Source organism: Nipponia nippon, unplaced genomic scaffold (assembly GCF_047370975.1).
Source record: "Nipponia nippon isolate SJK-2023a ecotype South Korea unplaced genomic scaffold, ASM4737097v1 scaffold_6, whole genome shotgun sequence".
Classification (NCBI taxonomy): domain Eukaryota; kingdom Metazoa; phylum Chordata; class Aves; order Pelecaniformes; family Threskiornithidae; genus Nipponia; species Nipponia nippon.
The window spans coordinates 29,585,673-29,605,535 of NW_028262380.1; the positions used below are offsets into that span (position 1 = coordinate 29,585,673).

At 37.6% G+C, this 19,863-nt stretch overlaps 1 protein-coding gene across 12 annotated transcripts in view; it reads right to left on the reverse strand.

Moving 5' to 3' along the window:
• The window catches only part of FRYL (FRY like transcription coactivator), a 182,921-nt gene that overhangs the window by 96,443 nt on the left and 66,615 nt on the right, over positions 1-19,863 (reverse strand). For all 12 annotated transcript variants that reach the window (XR_015699536.1, XR_015699535.1, XM_087735820.1 and 9 more), the window contains 2 exons: positions 8,591-8,790; positions 278-331 (listed from right to left, as the gene is read on the reverse strand). Coding sequence is in view for 10 of the 12 variants with exons in the window: in XM_087735813.1 (XP_087591939.1) it covers positions 278-331; positions 8,591-8,790 (254 nt within the window). In the remaining 2 variants the exon portion in view is untranslated. The remainder of the gene's footprint in view (positions 1-277; positions 332-8,590; positions 8,791-19,863) is intronic.

A 19,863-nucleotide genomic window follows, 5' to 3' on the forward strand; every position in this document is an offset into this window, starting at 1 on the left:
AGAAATAAATTAAGTCTTTTTGTCCCCTACCATATTTCAGCATCAGTTCCTACAACAGCTTTCACTGCCACCTTCAAATAATTAATCCATTCTAGTAGTTTCTTACTATCATAAGCTACAATGGAAAATAAAGTCTAGCTAACATTCAAGGCCTGTATCTTCTGACATTGATTCAGAGATGGATGTTCCAGGTCATTACAACAGTGGAACGACTACTCTGCAAAAACAGGGGCAACCTTAACCCAATAAAAACTGCCTTCAATTATGTGTCTCCTACCTGATCAAACTGAAGATCTTCACCTCTCTGAAGAGATCTGGACAAGAGCTTTTCCTGAAGAAGAAGAAAAAAAAAAAAAAAAAAAGAAACATGAATTTCACAATGCAATCAACTGTTACCAAAGATAGATTCCTTCTTTCTCAGTTATATTACAGAACAAAGAGAGAACTTTTAATGTCAATATTTGCATTATTTTTCAGCTAGAACCATTTCTGAAGATGTGAAGAATACAGATCTAAAATTAATTTGGTAGCTTAATAGTAATAATGTTAAAGACTGACAAACAGAAAATGCCAAACACCTCTCCCTAACAGCAGGGCCTACAGCAGTGTGCTCAACAGAGATAGCTGGTGGTGGGTGCCAAGTGTAACTTAAAAGGAAAATCATTCCCATGTGAATTAACAAACATATTCACGTTCGTATAAGGCACTTATTGTAGGCTACACGAATGAATTTTAAAATGCCTCACAAAGGTAGACACAATTGTTCAATGCATTTCCAGTCTGTGCTTTCCCTGAACTGCAATGAAAAAATAGCTAGAAAACCTAGTCCAGGAAAAGGAGTATGTCAATAATAACTTTACATTTGAAATAACTTTGTAAGGTACAGAAAACATGTAATATTACTAGAATTTAATTATTACAGTATTTCATTGCTACCACTACTATATGACACACTTCTCTGTTAAAGCAAAATCAAATCATATTCCTGACAAAATAATTTAGTGAGAATTAAAGCACTAAGAAAACAAAACACTCGTGGCACTTCGGGACATGGTTTAGTGGTGGACTTGGCAGTGTTAGGCCTACAGTTGGACTCAATGATCTTAAAGGTCTTTTCCAACCTAAATGATTTTATGATTCTATGAACTGTAATAGTAATGCAATAGTAAGTCTTACTAGTCACTGTTGAGAGTACCAAATCACACAGTTACAAGAAATACAACTTCTATAGTCTCTTGCTAGGGTATCCTGGAAAGCAGCAGAAGAAAAGGGGAAGGAAAAAAGGGGGGGGAAAAAAAAAAAAAAAAAAAAAAAGACTAAGTCCCACATACTGGCTCTGAGGGTCAATGATTTACTGTAAGCCAAGTGCCACAGTAACAGCTTTAAGGGCATACTACAAAGCACTATGATATATAAAGATGTGATGAGCATTTCTTGCTATTTAAAGAAATTTTAAACTACTTTTCACTTAATTTTGACGAGGAAAGTAGAAAAAGTACTCAAGGTATGGAGTTAACAGCTCACATTAGATTGCAGTAAGGAAACAAAGACCTTTTATGGAGCAAATTAAGTCAAGTCCTAAGGTAGAAGAGCTGTTGATTTGCCTGGTCCGGGGTGTAAAAGGAGGTGTCCCGGTACTGATAGCCAGTACTGCTCTCAACAGGTTGTGCCTCAAGTTAACACCAAATAACTGCTCAGTAGTTTAGTAAGAGACAACACCCATGCTGTCAGGCTGTTGACAAGAATTTAAAAAGTCAGTATTGCTTGGCATTTAACACTTGCAAGGCTGCAACAGACAGGCTGTATGTTAAACAGATACAAACTGGGATTGCATGTACCATGTCCAAAGTTCAAACTGGCAGCTTATTTTTGCTTGTCCTAATCGTAATCTTGAAAATACGAGACAATTTCTGGCATTTTCTGCTATGAGTGCAGCTGTATCTAGTGTTCAAAAGGACACAATCTCTGGCAACTATTACAGCCTCTGAAAACTTGAATTCAACATTGCCCAGACAAAAAACATTTGCCTACTCTGAGTATAACTTGAAATAATACAGGTAGCAATTCACATGTCAAACCATTTTCACTTTCTATAATCCAAAGAAACCCACCTAACTGTCTAAGAAAACACTGTCATTTATGTACATTTCCAGTATGCCTAAATAAAAAATATTTTAAAAAATAAGGTGGTTTCAGGAAAATGCATTTAATATTCTGAAATAGCTCTATTTGTTCATCAACTGATGTATTAGCCAATGTTCTTTCACTGTGTATTCAAAAGCAAGGGGGGAAAGGTTTCAGATACTGGCAAATAAACACTCTCTTGAATCTTAGAAATTCATGTAGTTTTACATGTTAAGTCTGTTCAAAATACTGTGATGAGAACTGACATTTTGCAGCAGATACTAAAAGCTCCACAGAGCACTTGCAAATAAGAATTCCCTTTCAACTAGAATTCCTCCCTCCCCTTTTTTTATAAGGAAATATCTACTGTAAATGAATTCATGTTATCTGTACTATGCTTTTAGATAAACTGCACAAATAATTGTAATCTTATCTATAAAGCAGAAACATGAGAAATGTTCCACCCTATATAAACATTGTATATTGCTGAATAAGCTGAAGGAAAATAACTAGAAAAACATTTCCTGAGAATTCGGAGAAGTGACTTTCCTGTAAGAAGATGGTAAAAAGTCAGGTTCTTTATGTCTCCTTATGATACAATGCCCTGACATGCCATGTTTCCACCACGCTACTACAAAACTATTACACAGGTGAACAAGCACTGTGTTTGTTATACCCATTGCATATGTCTAAAACCAGAAATAGCTAAAGAATCGAATGATAACAAATCAAAGAACACTCAAATAATCTTTCAGTCTTTAGACCAAGAAGTTGAAATCCATGTCAATAGATAGTGAACTATTTTTAAGATAGTTCTGAAAGTTTAGCTTCCCCCCCATTCTATACTAATTGAGACAGTTCTGTACATCAAATGTTGATATAACTTTTCAGATTTCATAGTATCAGAAAGAATGAACACCTTGCAAGTTCATAATCCTCTCTTTTTCCTCAGCATTAAAAAATCTTAACTGCTAAAAGGTAAATATCACCGTAGTTAATGTAACACCGACCACATAAATGTGACATGACCAAATAATACTCTTTAACCCAGTCACAGGTTTATCAAGGCCTTTGAATTATTTGTATGGTTTTAAAATTTATTTTCTTTCAATGTCTTTTTCTAACTCTGCTTTGTCATGGCCCCAGTCATCTCACATGACTTACAAAAAATCTATCCAACAGCATAAAGTAAAGGTCTGGAAACTTTCACCGAATTAATAATTTAAGATTTATTTTTCTGGCTTCCTGAAGTTCAGAGAGAGATGGAAATAGGTCTACATTTATCTTTTACAAGTGAAACGAAAAAAAAAAACAACACCACTATTTAATTAACCAAAGAGCAGTTTGCATCCATTGTGTAAAGCAGAAATGTCAACATATGGCAGGCAGCAGAGATCAGGATGTAGACAGACCTGCGTGTGCTGTGCAAACAACTGCGCCCGTGGAAAAAGGTACCACCCGTTGGCCCCTCTCCAGTATTCACCACACCGTCCCTCCAGTATTCACCACACCGTCCTCAGGTGGCCAGCACACCTCAGCAGGGCGGCTCAGGTGAACACAGCAAAACTGGCGTACTTGTTTCTGCCCTCCAAGCTGCCAGTAAGCAACCAGGCAAGTGATGCTGTCTTGCCTCCCTTAGCCCAAGTGCTGGGCAGCGCCTGCGTCCTTGCCCCGGCGTCAGACCAGCATGTGAGAAACACTGCGCTGAAGAAATTCAGTGTGCTAAATTTTACCTATTTTCGACAAGCTTTTGAAAGCACCTAGGCAAGACTTGCAAAAGCATACAGTACTAGTCTGAACAATGTTTAGTTTCTCCATGATGGGATAAAATAAGCCTGTTGCCAACACCAGCAAAATACTCTTGCTGGTTCTGACTTAGACATGAGACTGAACTACGTTCAGTAAGTCAGCAGCTTACCTACTTACCAGCTTGGTAACTTGGTGGTACCATGTTAAACTGTCTCTGCTTAAATTCTAACCATCTATATTTACATGCAGCCTGACAAAATACAAAGTAACTGAATTTATGGCTAATCTTTTTCACTGGTATACTTCGTTTCACATTTGGGGAAGGCTGGTATCATGCCTCACGGTCATCCTTGCTCAGCTGAGGAAGAGTACTTTAAGCTACAATAAATTCTGTTTGAGCCCTATTTCTTCTAAACCTATATAATACCACAAATGACTTAGAGGAATTCATTGGGGGGGGGGGGGGGTTTGTTTTAATTTAATTTACTCACTAAAAGGATGATCTTCCTTCCCATGGTTATGCTCACTACTTGAAACATTTATTTTAAGCATTTGCTGATAAGCTCTTTCCGTAACTTTGGAAACTCTGCAGTATTAAAATTTTGCAAGCAGAGAACTCTTAATTAAATCAGTAAAAGGAAACTACTTTGTTACTCACTGAGTATCCTAAGTAACTTCACAGCCAGAGAAACCATTTAGGTACTTTCTAAAATTACAAGTCAGTTGCTCTTAGATGAAACTCATACATCTGGCCAAAACGGTCCCATCCCCTCACCCCCAGATGCTGTCTTGATCTAAAGTTACTTTTTTTTTTTTTTTTTTAAATTCATTTTTGCTCCCCTACTGACACGTTCATCTTCAAGTTTTAAAAAGTGTCTAGCTCCTAACTTTAATTGGTCTGGCTCCAAATTCTCTCCAACAGCTTCATCCAACAGCCTAGCTTCATCTAACACATTAAAGATTTATGTAACACTATATATTCTCCACATAAACTTTATTATTTGTAGCCAAGTCATCCCACAAAATCAAATCACACTAAAATGATAAAGGGCTTTCCTCTCTTCCTGTAAAGCCTTTTCTCCAATTTCAGTACCGTTCCTGTGCCCCTTCAGACTTTTGTCTTTCTTTTTAAATGTCATACACTAGAACTGAACAGTCAGTATTTATATCAAATACTACATACAAAAATAAAACCACTTTAGTACTTCCTTTCATTCAGACACCTAAGGACTCCCTTCCACCTCTCTGTATTACACAGGCTCAGGTCGTTTCACTTTTCCACAGTTTCTAGCACCTCTTTTACATTGCTGATTTCTATATATTCCTTCCTTCCCATCAGTATAAAATAAGGAACGTTGGCTATATGTGCAAATTTACATCTCACTGCATCAAAATATTTTGTTTAAAGGAATTCAACTTAGTAAATGAACCCACACAGAACTGTTAAAAAGACTTTCACAAATGACTACTCCACTAATATTTATCATTTCGTGTTTTACCCCAAAGCATACTGTATACACACAAAACAATTTCAGAATCTTATTAGTAAAAGATCCTGACTAACGCAGACTTCATGCAATCACCACAGAACCTCACCAGACAAAAGTGCTGGGAATCACTCTTCTTTGAAAAGCGCATTATTTCGTTAGTTTCGTGAATTTTCTAATTTTTAACCTGGTAAGATGTTTCAATTCTGTATGATTAACAGATTTTAAAACGTATGTTTAACAGTTAGCAGCGTGGCAGGGAGACGCAGCCTGGGACTGTTGTAGGTGCGTTTATTTAATCTGGTCTAGGGACAAGCTTTGCAGCACAAGTGAACTGCGGGGCTATTATATTTACCTTGCTACCAGTATTTCGGTTAGATTTAACTCCAAACTAGCTATGTTTACGGGAAAAGCCCTCTTCAGCATATCTGAATCACAGGCAGTCTTTGTCATTCTGGCCAAGCGCTGCCCTCCCCGTATGTTCAGCAGACGAATGGAAAAGGGGCTGAGGGAGCAGCATTCGCAGCAGTAGGGACCCCGACCACCCTGAGTGGAGCTACGTGCTTTTCCACCCACAGCATCACCAGCCCCACAGCTCTCCTCTCGCTTCTTAACCATGTACCCTTCACCATTTGTGTACCCCTTTTCCTACAAACGTTTCTGTGCTTTCTTATCAAACTCTCCTGAACACCTAACTCTTTTGGATGTCTATAAGGAAACAGATAAGTTATGTTTAAGTTGTAGGCTTACCTGGTACACACGCGCGCACACACGCATGCACACCCGCACGCACAATGTATACCTAAGTAGGTGTGCATAAAGAGATGTTTCCTTTTCCTCAGCCTTTGATCTGCTGGTTTTAGCTGAAGATGACCCATCCACAGAACATGTTTAGCCCCCTTTTTGTGTTCTTTTGGACTGCTGCTTATAACGTTTTTCCCAAAGTTTCAAAACTGGGGTCCAAGTCCTCACATGTGCCTTTTTCTGTAACGGGGTCACTCACAGCAATAAAGAACACTTCTGCGAGCAGCAGCTGCAAACAGAGGCCTTTCAATTTAATTGACTTTCTAGTTATCACTGCAAATTATTTTATCTTTTGCCTGTAACTAAAAGAACTTAATTTTAAGATTTCAACTCAAATTCATTGCATGCCAAATCTATTTTATGTCCTTGTTCTATTTTGTCCAAGAGATGGTAATGCAGAGATTACAGCCCCCTGCGTATATGTAAGGAACTAATAAAACTTTAAATTGCATTCAAACAAAATAATTGCATCTATATAGAAATAAAAATTAAATGTATGTTGCAGGAATTATTCCTGGCTGAACAACAATGGAAAACATCCTACAGGGCTGTAGCCATAATGGAAGGATTTCTGTCAATTCTGAAATCAGGAAGCCTGTCTTGTACATTATACTCTACTTTCAGATGATTAGAAGAAATGAGCAGGAAGAAGCACCCCTTGTGCAAAAACAAGTAGGTAAAAATTAGGGAGAGGACAGCAGCAAGAGGAAGAGATAGTGAGGGGACCTGGCACGCGGTGGGTGGCAGCGGGTATTGACACAAGGAGAAAAGGCGACACAAGCATTTGAGCACGTGCCCCTTCCAACCCCAAGACCAGGCCTACTTCCTCAGAGGGGTGACCAACAAATGAATGAACAAACAAATTCTTTTAGAAACTGCTAAAGTCCGATGTTTACAAGGAAGAGAAACATCTGAATTAAGACTGCCACCGTATGCTCAATTCAACATGTCAAACACGGCTTACTGTAAAGTTCATTCTACATAGTCATGTATTGCTCTTACATGAGCATCTGTGACACATCTTCCATGCACAGGATGACTACATGATTGCAGCAAATTGTAGCAAAGGTGTGCATCTGTCCCGTTTCTTATCAAATTTCAGAGGTATGTAGGAAACAAGGTAGGGCAGTATGGGACAGATAAACTTATTTTTATAGCTATTTAAAGCTATTTTGAGGAAATGGGATGCCTAGAACAACCGTTTACTTGATAGCATGCCCATAATATAGCATAATCTTGACATCATGCCTTCCGCATAGCAGAGTCATGATTATCTGCCACAACACAAAGTTATTGGGTTATTAATATTTTAAAATTTTTAAAATTGCAATTATATCCAGTAAACTTCAGATTTTGTAAAATAATGGGGTTTTTTTTCTTTTTTTAAGCTATACAGTAAGAACTTCATGAATCTTCACCACTAAAATTAAATCTTAGGTGGCCGTGAGGGCTTTCTTCCCCCAAAAGGCTATATGCATCCTTGAATGAAAAAGAGTGAGAAAAATTGCATGACCAACTTATCTTCAAAACAAATTTATTATGGGAATTAAAGAAGGAAGAAAAGCACAGGGACAAGAACGTTGAGGAACGGAGCAAAATCAAGAACATCAGAAGCTGCACTACCACATGGAAGACATTACTGCTTTATTACATTATACTTGTAAAAATAATATTATTTTAGAGAAAGTTCTGATCTGATCACAGTTGCAATGCACTGGGTATGACCTTTAGAGGTCATATGTTGAGACTGGAGGGGGCATTTGCATTTCCCATTGAACATCAGGGTGGTAAATTATCTGTGTAAAAAACACCAAACCCCACACCTTAAAGGGATACTAATACTAACTCACAGCTCAAACAAACAAACAAACAAACAAAATCAATCACAATTGAGTGATATTTCCAAGTTCAAACAAACAAACAAACAACATTTATTTCAAGATCATGCGGTCTGGATCACCAACAGAATTTTGCATTTTGCCTAATCTGCAATATATACTGGCTACTATATTCTTCCAGGTGTTAGTGTCATTACTTGGGAAAACAAATCAAATGCATCTTTTCTTGAAAGTATAATCGTCAAAGTATTATTTCAAAGAAACATCAACAGAAAACACTTTGCAATGTTAATGAAGGAACATTTTTTGTTGTCACTATTCCCTTTGGTAACTTTATAGAACTTACGAATACTAAGAGGTCTTGTTCCCAGTAACCACTACATAACAGTTTTAAAGGAAGTCAATAAAACCTAATCCAGGTAGCAACCCTGTTTGCAGAAGACTATTTATTCTCGAAGTAATCCCTTTGAAAAGTCAACCATATCTGGGGATGTTTTTTTCAGTAACCATACATATGACAAATCAGCTTATTTTAGAAAAAGAGCAGGACCATTTAAAGGGATACTATGAAAAAAAAAAAGGACTCACCAAAGGTTCAGCCATTACAACTTCGATTTTCTTTTCAGCTTGAACAGCAAATTCAGCAAAGAGGCTTTTGATGACATACTCGCCAGGTTTGACATCTGGATCAATAGTAATGTTAGACATGATGCTGCCTCTCTTTTCCCAGGTGGAAACAACAATTGGAGAAACTCTGCGTTTATTTACTCTGCTGGGTGGCGTGGAGGCTATAGAAAAAAAAGAAAAATAAAGAGCGATAAAGCAGAGCTGCTAAACACTGTGCCTGTCACTTTACTTTCCTGTCCACCACACAGATGTATTCACACAGTAAATTCTGTAATCCAGAAGACGGAAATAACTACCTATAACATCCAACAAGATTTTTTTTTTTTTAAATTGGGTGGGAAATTCTACCCTAAAGATAAGTTGTGTAAGAGTTTACAATGTAACTCATTTTTGTTATTGATAAAACACAAAACTGTCTTATGCTGTGTGAACAGCCCCATTCTGAACACAACTCTGTGATGATCATGATAAAGTTTAGAGCTTTTAATATCTGGTATCTTCAGTACAAGTATGACTAAAAATCAAAAGGTTCAATTTAAAGTGTTATCTCCCTATATTGTGAGAGGCATCTGCTTGATCCAATTTTTATAAACAGCCCATGAAGTTCAAGTTTCTACTTGGTGTCCAAATATCTTCAAAGGAAATATTTCCCTGGCCCTCCTTGACACTTTCTGTCAGTAAGCTGATTTTCCGAACAAGAACGCAAACTCTTTCTAGACATGTCATGCTAACTATTTTTGTCCACTTTCTAGTCACAAGTCTGAAAGACTTGTTCCTTATCAGAAATATTAATTAATTGATCAATATAAATAACACTGGATATATTAGTCTTCCTCTCTAAGGATTAGCGCTTTCACTCTCATACTGAAATTGTCATATACTAAGTTTACATACATTTATCCACCTCTAATTTTATTTTTCTCCCTAAGCACTCAAAAACATTTCTTCTTTATCACAGCTGCCACCCAATGTGAACTGCAGTACCAAAAATCAGGTATTGGAACTCACTTGTACATGAGTTTAACACACATAACAATTACAGTAAATAATTACAATTCTTGTCTTGTACACTATAAATCAAAATAACTGTTGACATTTCTAATGATGCCACAGATCTACCCAGAAAGGTCTGATATTTCTCTAGCATATCCCATGATTGCAGACATTATTTTTGTATTGATATTAGGAACTGATATTAAGAATTCTTACCTGTTGATATTAAGATTTTATTTTCCCAAGATAGTTGTGTAAGGAGCCTAGTCTCAGTCTATTTTATTGCATTACACATCACGACTTGTTCAGGTAAGCTTCTTTAAGGCTTTTTGTAGTTAAAGTGCGAGGAGATTCACTTGACCAATTCTGATGAACTTTCAAAAGTTTTGTGTTTTCAACTTGTGCAATGCTCCCATGAACTAAATATTATCCACAATTTTTACTCGAACATTTTTTCAGTGTTCAACTTATTCATGAAAATACCGATTGCCATGGAGACCAAACCTTTGGTCACTTCACTTTGCGTCTTTCCAAGTTTGAGTCTTAGCCATTCATAATCTCTTCTATCACTTCAGAAAGTTACATTTTACATAACTCGGACTTCCTCAACTTCCATAGAAAGTATTCATTTATCAAACGCGTTACTGAAGTGAGTAACAATTCAGCGTGAGTGAAAACAGAACAGTCACAACTACCTTAGCCTCTAATCCAAAAGGAAGTTTACCTTGCATAAGATCGGGAGTACTACCTATGATCTGTGGTTTTTCCCCCCCCAAGTATTTTTTGTAGAAACTTGCTGTTTAGTTGGAGTAATGCTTATTTTTTCCTGTACATAAATTGCAGTATGCTGTCTTTGAGGCTGGAAGGACTTGCCAAGGTCACAGAGCCGAGTTCCCAGCAACCGGGGCAACGCCAGAATGACAGGCATGCACACTGCATGCCATAAAACATTTCTGAACATCCTCTAACACTTTGATCTAGCACTTTGATCTCAGTAACAGAGGTCCTAAGACACAGAAGAGCGTGTGCCACACAGCACAGGCAATGCGAGATCAAAGACGCCGTCATGTTCTAGATCCCTATGGTGGAAGTTCACCAGATGAAAGTACACAAAGGTGTTAGGAAACAGACCAAAGTGCACGCTGCAAAGAAAGGCAACAACCTGAAATATCTGACTTGAAAGAAAAATTCTTTCTTATCCCATATCTGGTGATTGGCTTGTCCCTCAGTACAGAGGCATAAATGTGTCAGGCGCTTTATAAAATATTTCATTTCTTTACAATGTCTACACTCTCCAGCATCCATGCTCTTGCTACTCTTCAGCCCCGATGCTTCCAAAGGCAACCCAGGAAACGCACGAGATGCGTTACCTGTCAAGAACAAAAGCACAGAGGTGTGAGGAGAGAAGAGGTGAAAAGAAGAAATATATCCTTCCTAGCCACAGTAGGTAACAAACAGAAACACCAGGTATGAGACTGACGAAACAGAAAAATGCTGCAACACACAGACTTTGAACAACTCTCCCTTCATATCCGTCTGCAGATGAACAAAATAAAAAATCAAGTGCCTAAGGACTCCTAACAGATACCACACATTTCTAAGTAAACAGTTGCTTCTATCCTAAATATGAGAGTTTCACAGAAAGCTAAAGCTTTGTTCTACTCAACAGACAAATTGGACTCTATTATTTTAAATCACATATTGAAGCTAACAGACTGGAAAGAAATGAGAAGTTTAAATCTCCTTTTGAACATCATTAGCTGTGCCTGGTCAGAAAAAATTTAGCAAAGCAGCTGCTTTGGCTCCTTCTAGACTTACCTACTGGAGTGTGCCACAATCCCCGCGTCAGGACTGGCGACTTAAGAGAACATACCACAGCTCTGGTCCAGTCCACGCTCCTGATCCTGGTACTCAACCAGCTCTTGTCCCTCTATAGGGAAACTGAGAAGGACTAACGTGCTCCTTAACCCAGAAATACATCTAGATTTGCTTTATGTAGAAAAGTCTTAATAATGCGTTTACACAATACATTTCTATCTCCAGTTTTCGAAAGATCGCCTTAGAAAGCCCCTGTCATTTAAGAATTGGGAAAACATTGAGAGCTGATCATCTTCGAAGTACTGTCTTTACTTTGCATTAGTAAACTAATCCTCAGTAAGAGACCCTCTTAGTATGTTAACTTTCAAAGCTACAATACAGCTTCTTTCACTAAGGATGAAACCCCAAGGCTATTTACACTGAACTAAACCCAGGCATACTGCAGGCAAATCCTTCCCCCAGGCTCCTGCGACAACATAGGAAATCAACTCAAAATGGGTAAACTGGACAAAAACCTAACCCTGGCAAGAAAAAAAGAGAAGCAACTGGACTACAACCAGACCAGCTCCCAGAAGTGTCGCAGAAAGTTCAGTGCAAGGCAGAAAGCACAACCATGAAGCCAGGGGAAGGTGGTACCAGGACGGCCTTACATCAGCCTGCAATGCCATGGACCCCACTCCGTGGCTACAGTTTCACTCGGCCCCCTTCAGATGGGATAAGCTGCAGTATGTTGTCAAAGGATGCAGTCCCTCCCAGCCAGCTACCTCCTCCCTGTACCATGCTCCTCCTGTACAAGCAAACACAAGTGTGTGGCTGTGTGAACTGAACTGGAAAAGCAGCATACATATTAATTTTTTTCCCCAGGTTAATTTTGACACAATCAGTTGTCCAATTCGCTCACCACATGACCGCACATAGCTTGCGCCAGCACGAAGAGGAGAGTCAATGCAGGGACAGCACTTGCCTTTTTACTCTTCCAGCAGCACAGCAGAGTTAAGGCTACCCTACCGTCGTGCATGTTACTAATCTGTGTTCACATGCACAAACTCTTCAGCTGCTAAAAAACCTCCCCAAAGAACCAGGAGAAAAACGTCAAACTGAAGCAGTTATAAATGCTGTCATGAGAAGATTACAAATATCTTAGTTTTGCTGAAATGCCAGCGTATTCAAAAGGCAGAAAAAATGACTAGGATTTACTTTCATCTACGAACATGCTGAGGACTCTAATTCATGACAGCATTAATGGTTCGCATTAATGACTCTTGCCTTGTATAGGACAATGTTCATGGTTTTATCTGCTATGTAAAACCAGTAAGTTAGTTACACACACAGAACAAAACCACATAGGAGGGAAAAAGGGGAGGGAGCTTGACTGTGTTTAATGAGAAGATATATAGTCGTTCCTTAAAGAAAAGTCAAAATCTATTATCAGGTTTCTTAACTAGGTCAAACAACATTATTATCTGTCATAATTATGTTCAGTGGGATTCATTTACTCGTGAACTTGCAATTGATAACATTGTAAGAAGGGTCTATGTGGATTTTAAATAGCATTTTTAGTGGGGAAAAAAAAAAATCTCATTACCAGGCAGGATTAAATAATTTCTTTCTGCAATTCTTTGCCATTGAAGCATAAGCCATTCTCTGCTCTTAGCTGCCAGTGAAAATTTAAGTTTCAAACATTGTTTTGAAGCTTCAAAACATGGACCATTCTACAGAACTTGAGATGAAATCTGGAACCAAAAAATCATGCCACTCGCAACAGTTCAAAACCAAAAAACTACTTTCATAAATTGCTTGAAAACACTGAATGTTATTCACTTGAAACAATATCCTGTTTGTTTGCTCTGATGCGAGCTAGTGCTACGTGGGAAATCTGGGAGCGAATGCCGTAGGAAATCTCTGTTAAACAGTATTGTTTGGTTGCTAGGGCCACACCGAATTGTTTGGATAGTTTCAAGGAAAAGTAAAACAATACAGAGGATAATTAAACAGACGACACACTCCTAGGTCAAAAGGCAACACACCCTGATGCATGCTAAATTAGAAACAAAGTTGTTTCATGTTAAACACAAGTGTCCAGAACTGGGAAAGGTTACTTAATACCCAAGTTGATATTAAAGAATGCTATTTTTATCATCCTGCTTCTCTCTGTATAGCCCAAACTCACTGAGTATTTGAGGATCTAAGTAGCGTCCTATTTTCCAAGGAGATTACTCAGGATTCAAAAATACAAAGCAGGTACCAAAAGGTAATAAATGCACCCCAGCCTGTGAAAGTCTATGAGTGCGTTTTACTTCATGGCTAATACAAAATCACGATTTTTAGCTTTCATACACTTTTTTTGGTACTACTTTACACTTAGACAAGTGTTGACACTTCATATGCACTTTAAATAGTACTTTCTAAGCTCTTAATGTCTTTTTCTTTAACTGAAATTCGCTTTCAGTAACTGCTGTTTCTCGGGAAGTTGGAATGGTTGGACTGAAGCAAAACTTCCATCACGTATCTCCCCTCTTTCGAGATACCTGAGAATACATCTAGAATTATTTTATGTATTTTGAATAAGGTATGCAACTATAAACACACTTTTGAGAGGGCCTCCATAGTTTTCATCAAGCAGATCATGTTGTTGGTTGCTATTTTTAAGTTCATTGCTAAGGTAGTAAATCATTTTACACGGCTTCCATTTAATGATTAAGTTTTTTACTATTATTTTTGCAGTGCACGTAATATCACAGGTACTTCAAGCTTCCTGTGATACTTGTTGCAGAATACGGTTTTGCATGTCCAACTGACAACATGAAAAATTCCCAAAGATTGAAAATATTAGCCAGAAAGTTAAACCTAGCTTTCCTGTGCCCCAGACTAGCAGTCTGTTTTCTAGAGGAGACAACTTCTTTGATAACCTTATCACTATTTCACAATTCTACAATTCCTGTAGACTATCAGGTTTCTATTGTTTCTGAAGTCTCCTTACTCATATCAGTGAAAAAAACCTCATGATTTGAATGAGAGAAATGGTGAACATCTTCCTGAAGACAACAAAGTTCAACATACACTGCTCTAATAACAGATGCACATTCCAAATCTTAGCCTCTGGTCTATAGGCAAATACAAAGAAAGAGCCATTCTTCACTCAAATCTGTTGGACTTGCTTTCAGAGTAGCGACGGGAGGATGCAGCATCCAGACCGTTTACCTGGGCTGCTTAATCATGTGATGGCACGGTAGATCGGCCAGGTCTACTTCACTGAGTTTTGTCCAGACTACATACCGCTAGTGACAGTGCATGAAATCTGTCCGTAAGTTGGATTTACTACTGCCTTACTAGCTCTAGCTGTACTGAATTCCAGCTGATCTCATGCACAGCCAGCACCGCTGCGCACACAGCTCTGGCTGGCTCCCTGGTTCGCCAGCATCACACAAGTGCTGGAGTCAGCAGTCTTTGCAGAGATGGTGGATACTTCTTCATTATACTGCATTTATCCAGATTTTTCCATTCATTTCATTAACACTCATTTACCAGCAAAATGTTACTCATTTTAAATTGTGCTCATAGATTACAACAAAAGAGAAGAAATCGCAAACTTGTAAAATATACTTATTTTAACTACTTCCAGTTATATATAAATGATATTCCATTTTTTTCAGTTATGTATATTATTCTCAATAATGTGTTTAGATGGACTAAGATAATAAATTTCTGCTAGATGCCATTTTTTGAGGCATTCTTATGATGCGTTTAAAAAAAAGTACCTAATAAAAATATTAAGTCTTGATACTGGTATGAAAACCTGAAAGTAAGGGAGAGGCATAGCAGCCTCCCAACACCATCATCATATCACTTTACAAGATAACCTAAATAATGTTAATAAAATCCACAGTTGTTGTCAGTGAAATTATGTATCTATTAAGGGCCAATGACCACACAAATTTTCATAGATTGTGTTACCTAGATATTCCTTCGCTTTACATAACATACACCTACTGATTGGTAACACCACAAATATAAACACAGTGGTAACTGAAATCAGTCCAAATACATTAGAATATACATCACCAAGAAAAAAGAAATCTGCTCTTTCTCCCATATTTCTCATATCTGAGTCTGGATACATAGTTCCTGATGAACAAACATCCTATTCTTTTCAATACAGACTACGTGACTAATTCACCCAGTGACATAATGTATGGCATTCTCTCTATTTTTCTCTGCATTGGCAGTATACAGGGAATTATCTTTGGAAAACGTTGACCAAAGATCATGGCTCCACGTGTCTAATTACACTACATGAACAGGCAAAGAAAAACCATTCTCTCATTAACAAGCCACATGGACTAAGAGCCCGGATTGCAAATTCTTATTCACCTCTCTCTCTCTTTCACTGATTTTATGTGAATTTGATGAAAAGAATTAAATAACCAGCAGTAGTAGCTGATACTTCGGTCATGCATTTATGAAACATCACATGTTAATAAGATGAATGGATTACCCACCTGTGAAGTAGAAACGGGCTTAGAACTGGCTTAGTTCAGCAGTATGGTTCAGTGTCATGTTTGTAAAGCCAAGTCAAACCTTTCAGTGAGAGGAAGTTATCCGTGTATTGATAACTTCCCCTCCACGTCTAAATCGGAACTTAGATTTTACTTCCGCAGTCAAAACACTTCGCTACTCACAATTTACGTAAGGAGCTTCAGATATGTTTATATTACATTTTAGCCAAGCTCTGGACCAAAGAAACATAAACGCACGTTGCATCAATAAACAGAAGGTAAGTTTATTTCAACAAGTAGCTAATTAAGCATATGGCTAAGATGTGAAGGATGCCCTGGGAGGGAATATGGAAAGGAAAGGAAAATTTTTTGAGTGTATTGTGGGAACTGGTACTATGAGCTTTCATTTGGACTCAAAAAAACACAGAACAAAAACCTTACAGAAATATTCTGAAGCTTTATCATACAAATCATTTTTCTACCCCCAACAAATGTGAACATTCTTTCTTTATGCAAAGTTGACTCAACTAGAAGAGCAGCTGCCAATTTGTCCAATTACAGGTACTCACACGAAGCTTGTTTTCTGCTTTCAAAGCCTCTGAAAACACAGGCAAGAAATTTAATCTTAGTTTTTCCCAAAACGCAGACTCCTCTGCTAGTAAACAGTAACAGAAACATTACTTCAGGTCAACACAGAGACACATGGGAAATTCTAAGGCATAAAATCTTAATCTGGCAATACCTAGTTTTCTAGGTACCTAGGCCCTTAGCAGATACAGTCTTGCTGCTACTGATTATCCTCAAATTTGAAGTTCTACCTTGTAACTAGATAGTTTGGTCCTTCCAAAGATTCAGTAGTCTTTTTCTCCACTGCTGTTAATACCTCTGACAATTTCATTCATAAACTGTAATTTTTAGGTTTTCATTTGGCATAGTGCTTTCCAGAAATCTAACCAGTCTCCTGCAAGGGAGAAAGCAAAAGAGAAATATGTTTCTGTAATATTGCTTCGAACTTAAAAGTATGTTTTTTGTTATTTAAAAACAAAAACATCAACTTAAGTTTAGAAGAAACTTTCTCCTCCATCTTTTCCACACCTATGAACACAGTCTGAGATGTATGAAGTCAGTCCCCTACGAGTCAAACACAGACAAGTCCTTGCAAGGTCTCTCTCCCCCTTCTAAACTCCCCATCACCAAAATCTGCTGGAGACTTTTTGCTATATTCTCGGCCACATAGCACCTTCCCCCCTTTTTCGTACTAATATTCAGTCACTCTCTGAGGAAGTACTGTGAAGAGAACAAGAAGTTCTTCTTGCCTAGCTGCTTTAATGACTGACAAAATTCTAACCAGCAAATATTCCAGTCCCTGTATGGGACTTCATATTTTGCAGTCTCTTCCCTACTTTATTTTGAAAAGCCTCAAAATAAAATAGGGATATTATTTCTTCCCTGAAACTCTAGAACAGACATAAAGATAAAATAGGTAACAGAAATAAAATCAGAAAAGTTATTTTTAAAAGGGTTTTTTTTGCCTAAACTCAGATACATGAGAAGAGAGAAACTGGGCTACGAATTCCCCCCAGTAAATCCTACTGGCTTTGCCACTTCTTAAATAAGGACTATGTTAGTCATTCCTCTTACATTTATACATAGGTAAGAAGCAGCAACCCAGCAAAACCACCTTTCTAAACCTCTCTCATCTATGGAAAGGAGCACCACTAATGAATTGCAAAATACCAGTTTAAGTGCTTATCCCTGAGCAAAGCTTTCTTTCAGGTAAAAAAAAAAATCACAGCAATCCTTAAAAATTGTTAGCAGAGTAACATGTTATCCTCATACCGTATATAGAGAACCTGCTTCTCTATAGAACTGTGACTAAACAGAATGAACAACAGCCATGTGCATCACGTACAATTACGTAAATCAGATGGGTGGGTATTTTATATCTATGGAAGGTAGAAAACACAAATACTTTTATTAAGAAATATAATGGTTGAAAAAGAGGTCAGATCTGACATTCAGGGCAGTGTCAGGACATCCAGGGCAGCCCGTCAGAAACAGACTATTAGTCGTTGCTGGGCTCACTCTGTCCACTGAGGATGTTGCACTCAAGAGCAGCAAAGGCCGCTACAAGCTACAGTAGCAAAGATATTTGCTAAAGCTCACCTGATCTCTCATGCTATGTAATTCTAACTTAGTATGGGATGGTGGGGCAGAACGTCCCATCTATGGTGCAAGCAACTACCTTTGCAAACAAGAAATTTAAAATTATATTTAAAAAAATCACTAAAATATATGTAAGACCAATTTTACATATTTAAATTTTTAAAAAAATCCTTAACAACATAACAGCTAGGACATAGATGGGAAATACTAGCTGAAATTGCTAAAAGCATATGCAAGAAGTACAACTCACTATGTGAATCACTTTACAGAGCCTTCTATGGTAGACCAGGCAGGTAGATTATTATCAGAGGGGAAAAAAAAGAAGAAATTAAAAAATAATTTTGATAGCACAAGATGCCAAAATACCACACCATGCACATTGGAAAACAATGTGATAAAACACAAGAATTGGAGGGGGAAGAGGAAATCAGTTTGAACTCAATTGTCTCAAGTCCTGCCCAGTCATTCTTGATTATGGCATGCCATCAGGAAATCCTGACCATTAAAGTGTCAGACCATTAAAAATGTAGTTTACGTAATTTCTTTTCTAGAACAACTGCCAGAATAGAAAACCTCTTCAAATAAACCATTTTAATTAAAAAACACATTTTGAATTTCACAGAAACCTTCACTTAAAAAGAAATCAAATTTCTTTCATAGCATACTTCCAAACTGCTAATATATTTAACATACTTTGCTTCACTGTCAGAAAGCCGTTCTCAAGCAAGATCAGCTTAAAAGAATATAAAGGATCAGTCTCTTTCATCTGTCCATAATCTAGAACACAATCCACCACATATGGAAATAGGATAATGGCAGGAATATAAAGGTTCAGGGCTATAAGTTAAATTCCCAATGGTAATTTTCAATTCAATTTAAAGCTGCATATATAATAAAGCAAGTTAGACTTAATATATGAATTTCTGCTGGAAAACATTTCTGTAATCAAGTTGCAAACTTCTCAGAGAAAAGATACCACTCCAAGCACTGTTACCTACTGTCTTCTTTCCCAGCAGACCTACTGTGAAGACTTAACATGACCCTACTGTCAAAATACTTTGCACAGCACCAGCAAAGTACTAGCACTGTGTTGTCAAGTAATAGAGGTACGTATCCTGACATCTCAGTTTCCTTCAAAACACTGAACTATAATAACTGAGCATATATATCTGCCAAGTTTCACTCGTTTACAAATTTTGTATTCCCTCAGAAGAGTAACCACATAAGCATAAAAAAACCCTTAAATTTGTTTCTTTACTTCCTATAACTCAATGTTAGGCTTCTACAGCATTTTAAGTCATACCTTCAGAAACAATGCAAACACAGAAGCAATTCTATTCCAGCATGATTAAATTGCAAAAACAAGCTTATACTACTAATTTTAAAGAGCAATATCTGATCCTTATTTTTTATTTAAAATTATTACTGCAACAGGAGTAAAGATGACAACTTCCTTTTGAATACGGAGAACAAGGACAGAATAGCTAACTTTGGCTTGTTCTGTTGATTCTGCTGATCCACCTGCCCTTATGAAAATGTAAACCAAGCCACCACTAAGTCTGAGCTAGTAGTATTCCCTGGCTTTCAAGGGGACCTAAAAACTCAGGCTCATCACCATACCAGTCATGGTTATCATGCTTTTAGACAGTCCTGTGCGTTCATGTAATAGCCGAGAGGCCTTAACTCGTGAAAGCACCACACATCTTTCCTTATTCCCTCAGTTCTAACTCCTGGCGTCAGAAGGACAACTGGAAGGAAGGC